General features: G+C 61.4%; 1 protein-coding gene across 1 annotated transcript in view; it reads left to right on the forward strand.

The window, feature by feature from the left end:
* BANK1 (B-cell scaffold protein with ankyrin repeats 1) overlaps positions 1-8,244 on the forward strand; it is a 72,497-nt gene that overhangs the window by 4,253 nt on the left and 60,000 nt on the right. Inside the window, exons 5-6 of the mRNA XM_012727725.1 lie at positions 6,425-7,141; positions 7,825-7,934. Coding sequence (XP_012583179.1) covers positions 6,425-7,141; positions 7,825-7,934 — 827 coding nt within the window. The remainder of the gene's footprint in view (positions 1-6,424; positions 7,142-7,824; positions 7,935-8,244) is intronic.

Here is an 8,244-nt window from a genome sequence, read left to right on the forward strand (position 1 = left end):
GGGGACAGCGTGCTGGCGGGGAGCCGGGGGGCACAGACACACCTCGTGGCTCTTTTTTAGAAGAAACAGACCCAAACCCCGATTTTCAGTTTCTGTGCAACTCGTCTTCCTTTGCTGGAGGTTTTGCCTGCCTGAGCTCTTCAGCTTTATTTAAATCTTTTCGTAAATGTGTGCCCGCTGCCGCGAGGCAGCCGCTCTGAGGGCCGCTGTCCACTCCGGCCCGCCCGCCGGCCAGCCTGCGCAGTGGAGGCCGGGGCAGGCGCGGAGCTGGGCGACAGCGCGCCCGCTCAGGCCTCCGTGAGCGCAAGGGGTGTCCCTGCGGTTCCGGGGAGCATCTGACGCCCTCCGCCGCTGTGCCTTGGGGGGAGGCCCCGCTCGAGGGAGAGGCCAGCGGCCCTGCCGTCTGCCGGCCAGCGGGCAGCCCGAGTCGGGCAAGGGACTGTGGTGGGTGTGCACAGGCTGGCTCTGCCTGGGGGATCCTGGCCACGGGGCCCGTGGGGCGCAGCTGACCCCCCAAATGGAGCTAAGAGCCTCGGGACTTCAGCCTTCCCGCCGCCGGGTCACCTCGGCCGTGTGGCCTTGAGCCTTCACCTGCGGCCCCGGCACCCCGCAGGCTGCCCGGCGCTGCCAGCACTGCTGTCTCCACTGTGTGGCTGGGACACTGGGGGTGACGGCACGGAGGGGGTCGGGACATGGGGCCAGGCGAGCCAACCGAGAGGCCCGGGAATAAGATTTTCGTCCTGACCGTGGTGTAAATTCTTTCTTCTGAGATGCTGTCGTGGTGCCTGGAACGTGAGGCCACGCAGCTGACATCTTGTTGGGGTGACTTCCTGCCCAGACACGGCCACGGACAGCGCCGCCCGCACCTGCCTTCCTCTTTGCGTCTGCGCCTCCGAGTCCGGGAATCATGCTTGCCGGCCGCGGAAAGATGCTGACGGCGAAAATTAATTGACTTCTTCTTAGAGATACATAATAAAGGATAACTTCTTAAATTTGCTGGTGCAAGAAAATCAATCACTGCTGCTGCAAACAGACAAAAAGAGAGCTTTGCCTGCGTCTCTTGACAGTGATTTTGGGGGGGCTTTCATGAATTTCAAGCTGATGAGTACAGAAAGGGTACAGTGCCAGCAGTGAGTAGGAAGTTTATGATGGAGGATGACACACGGTGGGTGTCAGCAGGATCGAGAACGTTCTGGCAGCCAGCAGGGAGGCGTCGTGTGGGGGCAGCGGAGCAGGGCTCGGGCTGAGCCCCCCTTCTGCGGCCCGGCGCTGGCTGCCGCTCCTGGCCACGGCCCTGGTAAAGCCCGAGGGACTCCAGTTTTTAAATGTTTCTCAGTAAAATGTGAAGAGTTTTAGCACTACCCTGAATAATGAAAACAGAAGCCCCCGCTGACGGCCACTGCTGCTGTCAGCAGGCTGTGCGGGGCCTGGTCATGGAGGCGGAGAAGGGCGTGTCCTCGCCCGCGTGCCGAAGAGGAGGCTGACGGGACCTGACACATCGCCACGGACACCCATGTGGGAAAAGCTGGACCGGGCTCAGACCCAGCCGCCCTCTTGAAAGCTGAAGCGTTAAGCTCCAGCTGTCGGACGCCGCCGTCTGCAGGTGCGTTTCTTCATGAAACGCTCATTTTACACTGTTCTTGGTGGCGAACCTTCTGGATCGTCTGGAGGCGACAGGAAGGGGGGATCAGGACTCGCGCGTTACAGTGGCTGAAACTGCTACTCTCTGTTTATACTCTTGGAAATGTTTCAGGGAAATACACCAGGAAAGCCAAGTTGCGCAAGAAGCAATTTATACACCACAGAATATTGGCTGACGACGACTCCCCAGCATTTGTCTTCCACGAAAAACAAGTCCCATTTTTTTCAGCGTACAGTTTGTGAACATTTCGAAAATGCCCTTAATGCTCTCTGAAGTACCAGAGCCCTGGGCCTGAGTACAGGGGAGGCCCACACAGGTCGACCGCGGCCCGCGCGCTGCTGGTCTCTCAGCACTGTCTCTCCACCACCGCAAGGCCCTCACGTGAATGTGTGTCGGTGTAGACCTTCGTGTCCAGGAGTCTGCAGTGACTTTCCTCGAGCAGAGAGAGGCAGCTTTGTGAAGCGGCCGTGTGCTCAGCTGGGCTCTCCGAGCAGAGGCAGGGCGAGGGACACTCTGACACATCGGGACCTCTCAGGGCGGCAGCGGCCACAGCATGCACAGGCCGAAGTCGTGGGAGTCCGTCACGTAACTCACACAGCGCGGGGACGACAGCGTGGATTCTGGGGCCCGAGTCTCCCAGAGAGCAGTTCCTGTGGCTGCTTCACATAGGCGCCAGCTGTCACCGCGTCACTGTGCAGGACGCCCGCCCCGCTGAAGGGCTTCTCTTGCCAGGATCAAGGACTCGCTCCCTCCAGGTCTCCTTCTCCTGTCTCAGGAACAGATGATCCGTAGATGGCTGTTTTCTTTGAAAAGTGCTTTAAAATGATCTGAACGAGCTTCTGTGGAATGAACACAGTTACTCTTGGTTGTGGAACAACTTGGAACACCTCCAGGTGGCACGGGGGGGGGGGCGTGAACTGGGTGTGGGCAGCAGAGGGGAGGCTGCCTGGAGGACTGCAGCGCCGCGGAGAGTGCACCCCGACGCGGCGTGGTCTTGGCGTCAGCGCGTGTTCTGAGGTGGAGAGAGGCCGTGGCACAGGTAAGACAGCCGCTGCTCTGCCCACCGGCCCAACCCACAGCGCCTGCCCACTCCGGGCAGAGGCCTGGTTCTCAGCCGCAGGAGACATTTGCGGTGCTCAGGACTTAGGGAGGATTCCCGTCATCTCCTGGGGAGAGGCCAAGGATGCTGCTACCTAGCCTCCCCAGCTCCCTGGACAAGACAGAATTCTGCAGCCCAGAATGCCGACAATGCCTCTGCTGAGCAAGCCTAAGTGCAGACGTCTCTAATTGATGGGCTGGAGTAAGGACAACATCACTAAGGGAGAGTCTAGCGTCCAGCGCCTAGGGAGCCCTCGGCGGGAAGAGCGGGCGGGCACAGCTGAGCAGGGCCACGGGGTAAGCCCGCCGGCCTGGGGTGGCAGGAAGACACAGAAGGCGAGGACAGCCCTGACTTGATGTGAGTAGTTCAGCTTTCGGGTGATTCAGAGGGCAAAGGAGTCTTTCTGGCGTGGTGCTTGGCCAAGAACAGAAATGAATGCAAATCCTTACCACATACCCGGCACAAAAATTATCTTGAGGTAGAGCAGAGATTTAGCTGAAAATCTGAACCTATTAAAAACTCTAGGGAAAACCTAGGGAAAATCTTTCACACTGCAGTTATGTACAAAGATCTCTTTGAGAAAATGTGGAAAACAGCAGAGAAAAGAGTTGTTAAAAGTTTATCGAAAGTAACAATTTGCTCATCAAAAGGCATCATTGAAAAGGTAGACCACAATGGGGGGAAACATTCACCCCATTTCTGTCAAAAACCTTATGTTTAGAATATTGAGAAAGCCCTGTACTTAGTTCTGGGAAAATAAACAACCTAATTACAGGGCTGGCAGAGTATGTGCACACACATGCAATCACAGTGGGCGGTCAGTGGAAGCTGAACAGCACGTGAAAGCAGAGTGGACAGCATTGCCCATCGGAAAGGCAAGTAAAGACACAGGACGCAGCACACTCACGAGAACGGCTCACATGGCAAAGACCGACACCAAGCTTCAGCCAGGCTGTGGGTCAGCCGCAGCCGGCGGGGATGTGACACGGCCCAGATGACTCAGGTCAGTCTGGATTTCGGGGCAGTGGGTGTGTTTGTGTAGTAGAAATCTGGATTTATCTCAGGCATGGAAAAGACAAAGGGTCCTTGGGAATGCTGAGGTCGCGCACTGCCTCATTGCATGCGGACCCAGGCACGGCCCAGACCCCGGACAGAGGATGCTTTTTTTCTTAATGTGTTTCATCTATTCCATTTTATTTTTTCTTGCTAGTGTGTGTGTGTGTGTGTAATATTTATTTGTGCATACAGAACGGGGGCACAGGCCAGAGGCTCAGGGGCGGCGAGAGGCTTCCCCGGAGACAGAGCGGGGAGCAGAACAGGCAGATGGACGAAGTCCACTGCTGAGGGGAGCGCGGGCGGGTCAGGAGAGGTCTGCCGCGCCCTGTGGTCACCTCCGGGGCAGGCGGGGATCGAACTCAAGCGGAAGCGGCTTTAGCTTCTCAGTGCTGTGCTTTAACCCGCTGCGCCACCAGGGAGGGCCCAGAGGCCGCTTTTATACATATTTGCCTCCACACTGGTTACTCAGGTTGATGTTGTGTTATGACAGACAAAACCGTTGGTGGAGAGCAAGGCTGTGTGTCACAGCAAGGGCGCCCAACACGGTGGGAGGGGAGGCGACCCCCAGCCTCCAGAGGTTATTGCCAGGAGACAGACCCATATGGCCTGTCGCCTGGCTCTGCAAGGTGCCTTTGTTCAGAGTGGTGAGACTGGCCATGCATCTTCGCAGGGGGCGGACGTGCTCCTTAGCCTGCATTGGGACGTTCGTGGCGCCTGAACGCACCATCGGAGGATCTTTACGATGCTTGCCTGTTCGCGAGTGCTTTTCCTCATCATTTGAAATGCGGCTGCAGTGAGGGTCCCCTGTCTGTGCACACACGTGCACACACGCGCCTGTGTAGGCATGCACACACCAGATTACGAAAGGTCAGCTATTGAAGTAGTTTTAGCTTCCGTAACGCATATAAATTATCAGTGAGGCAGCAAAACTGCAAACCTGCACATTGAGTGGCGGGCAGCAGAGGGGTGATGAGAGACCCCACTTCACGCCACAGGGAGCAGGCGCTGAGGCACACGTCACGCATCGGGGTTTGGACAGCTGCTGCCTGCACGCGTCCTTCGTGTCTTCGCTCTCCCGCTCCCGCTCCCACCCCCGGGGCCTCCTCTGGCACGAGCTGCCCACTGCCCAGCGCTCTCGCTTTCTCACGGACTCTCGGTCATCGATCTTCTCTTCGAAGTCTCCATGCTCTGAACAGGCTCGTGTGCGAATGTGCGGTCTGACGAGATCTTTCCAAGTCAGGTAGTTTGAGGGATGCCTTCAGGGAAAGGAGCGCTGTCTCGCTCTGCTTCTGACAGCTTTCAGCCGCACTATTGACTGGAAACTACCCGGCTGCGAGTGGTTCCAGCGTCGTTGCGTGTCGGTGCAGCCTGTACAGAGTACCCCCGCCTGTCTGAGGGGAGATGGGGCTCATCTGAGTGCCTGTGTGGAATGAGAATCTGCAGACTTGCAACCTACTTTATTGAGAAGTGGAGGGGAGATGTGTTCTGCACATCTCAATTAGGGATATTAGTTCGCACTTTAATTTCCCTGAGGCCGAAACAAATGGGTACTGTGTGTCTTTCATCCAAACAGGAAGATGCTCCTCGGAAGGCCGGCTTCTTTGTTATTAAGGCGTGGCTTCTTCGCAGTGATCACGGGTGTTTGTCATCTGTGACTTGACACCGAGCTTTGGATCTGGAGGGCCCCAGGCCTCTGGCTGCAGATCCTGAGAGCGGGAAGTGCGCCTCAGCTTCTGGCCAGCGCCTGGGCATGGGGCAGCGGGCCAGGCCGGCGGCGGCTCCCCGCCGGGCCGGCTCTGGCAGGCTGTGCGAGGGCTCGCGTCAGCCCCGGGGCCGCGCAGATGCTGACCTCAGCGTGGCACATTCGGGGGGGCTCGGGCCGGACTCGCGGACTCAGCTGCTCGGGGGTCGTCTCGCGGGTGCCCAGCTCGCGGCCCTCGTGCCGAGTGCGCTCGCCGGCCGCCGCTGCTGGCCACACGTGCTGGCGTGCGCCTCACGGCCAAGCCTCCACCGGCCCGTGGACACTGGCGCTCTTTCGTCTCCTGGAGCTCAAGGTCTCAGCCCGGGGGGCTCTGGCGACTCGAACCCTGGCGGGAGGGGGTGGGTTTGGTGGTTTTTAGCCCGGTGATTTCTGGCCACAGGCCTGACCTTAGGACACCTTCGTGCTTAGAAGCGGCGTGGCAGATGCTGCCCGGTGCCCGAAGGCTGGTATGAAGCAGGGAAGACCAGAGAGACACGGTGCAGTGCACGAAATGGGAGCGGACGAAGCCTCTTGGCCCCGGGCTGTTGAGTGAAATTGAACCCCGGTGGCCCTCTACAGCTTCCGTGGCAGCTTTGCCCGCCAGGTCTGGGCGCGGGGGAGGGAGGCCAGCGGGGCGCCAGGCCAGCGGGGCTGCGGCGCCTTCTCATCCCGGGGCTCCCAGCCCTGCGGGGGGTCGGAGGCAGCGCCTCTGGGCACGTCCTGGCCCGGGGAGGCTCCCGGCCTGTCTGCTTTGCTGAGAGAACTCGGGGTGTCTGTGCCCACAGGCTGCGGGCCCGGGCTGCCTGGGCGGTGGCCGGACGGGGGGTGGGGGGGTGCGCGTCTGATCGTCTTAATGGTCCTCAGCTTACTCACGCTGTTTGACCAGCTGCCCGGGGACCTCCCCGCCCAGGGACCCCCAGCCGGCCCGTCTCTCGGGCATCCGCAGTTCGCACTGCTGCTCCTGCCCGTTTTCCGGGAGCCCCAGGCGCCGGTGCCCCACTGGCCACGCGGGCCCGGCCACCGCGAGCGCCTGCGGCCCCTCCCGCGCAGGAGCACAGGCGCTGCAGCGCTGTGTCCGGAGCCTGACGTGTGGGGGAGATCCAGGTGCGCCCTTGAGTGGGGGCGGGGCTGCTTTCCCGCTGACGTGTCTGCGCGCAGGCCTGGCCAGCGAGGGGGACGCAGGCGCTGCAGCTCCGGCGGGCGCAGCCGAGCCGTGTCCGGCACCGGGCTCCGTTTGGACGGGGGCCTGCACGTGTAGCGCGTCTGCGGGCGACCGCGTGGCGGATCGTGTGCGGGGCGCAGGTCGCGCGCAACGAGCAGCTGAGCAGCACGGGCACGCGGGAGACAAGGGGCCTCTGCGCGTCCGGAGGCCCCGAAGCCGGACGCTGAGGGAGCGGGCCGGGGCAGGCGGCACGTCCAGTCTGCTAAACACAGGCACCAGCAACGGGCAGCCTGGGGGAGATCGGCCGACGCAGCGGCTGGGCCCGTCCGGAGCGAGCAGCTGCAGCAGCGCCCAGGCCGTGGGGACAGAGGGACTCGGGCGGGAGCGGCCGCGCCTCGCCGCCCCCAGGGCTGCTGACGGCCGCCAGGGCCCAGCTCTCCGGCTCGGCCGGCTTGCTGGGGAGCGCGCCCTCGCTCACGGGCGCCCTCAGCAAACACGGGGCCCCTTGGTCAGGCGCGGGCTTCCTGGGTGGAGCCCGGGACGGGGACGGCCTCAAGCGCACACGCGCCCTCGGCCTCGGAGCCGGGCTGTCGCGGCTTTGGGGTTCTGCCCCACAGCTGCCAAGCACGACAAGGGGGACAGTTTCTGTTGACTTTGAGCCTGCTGCCGCAGGACCTCTCAGCCTCGATGTTTTGAGGTGTCTGTGGGTTGGGCACGACTGTGGTTTTCTGAGCAAGTCACTGAGCGAGCAAGTGGGCCCCGCGGTGAGATTAATGGCGCCGCGTGGGTGGCGCTGACAGGGCCGTGCTGAGCCTGGCGCTCGGGGCGTCGCCATCTGCTTTCCACATCACGTCGCAATAAGCGCGGCGCCGGCATCACCGGCCGGGCCGGACACGGCGTGGCGCGGGCAGGCGCCGCCCTCAGGCTCCTCAGCGTGCGATGCTGGCTCAGGGCCCTCGCGTGGCGCTCAGAGCGCGCAGGTTGCTGGAAGGAGACTGGAGGTGGAAACGGCTGTCAGTGAGAGGGGAAGAGGCATCTTGAGTCTTCGCGACGAGGAGCAGACAAAGTCACGTTTACTGTGAAGGCCACAGCACCTCCCCGGGAAGGCTGTGACCACATTCCAGTTCGGATGCCGTCACGCAAGCCTGCGACCTCCGCGTGACGTGCATCCACAGTGCGTGTGGCTGCGCCGTCGTGGCAGGCCCCGCGACCGCGGAAGTCCACGTGACCAGAGGTGAGTGACTTTCACTGAGGAGGAACCAGGAAAACGAGCCTTACGCGTACAGGGCTCCCCGTGTTTGCATCAGCGGCGGCTACGTAAGACGTTCAGCTCGCACTCCGACCTGCGCCGATGTGATTAACCTTCGGGTCGGTACATGAGCTTACCGGGCACGTCGCTGCCGAGTCTTTCATTGAGGACTTCAGCTGCCCTCAGAAGGTATCTGGAGCGTCTGGAATGCACTGAGTTTGTGACATTCTGCTTTGTCGTAGGCGAGTGGCTCATGGGTCCAAACATGACTTCCCTGGGACGGTCACCCCGCGTG

The sequence above is a fragment of the Condylura cristata genome, unplaced genomic scaffold, assembly GCF_000260355.1.
Source record: "Condylura cristata isolate star-nosed mole 26May11 unplaced genomic scaffold, ConCri1.0 scaffold00021, whole genome shotgun sequence".
NCBI classification, from domain to species: domain Eukaryota; kingdom Metazoa; phylum Chordata; class Mammalia; order Eulipotyphla; family Talpidae; genus Condylura; species Condylura cristata.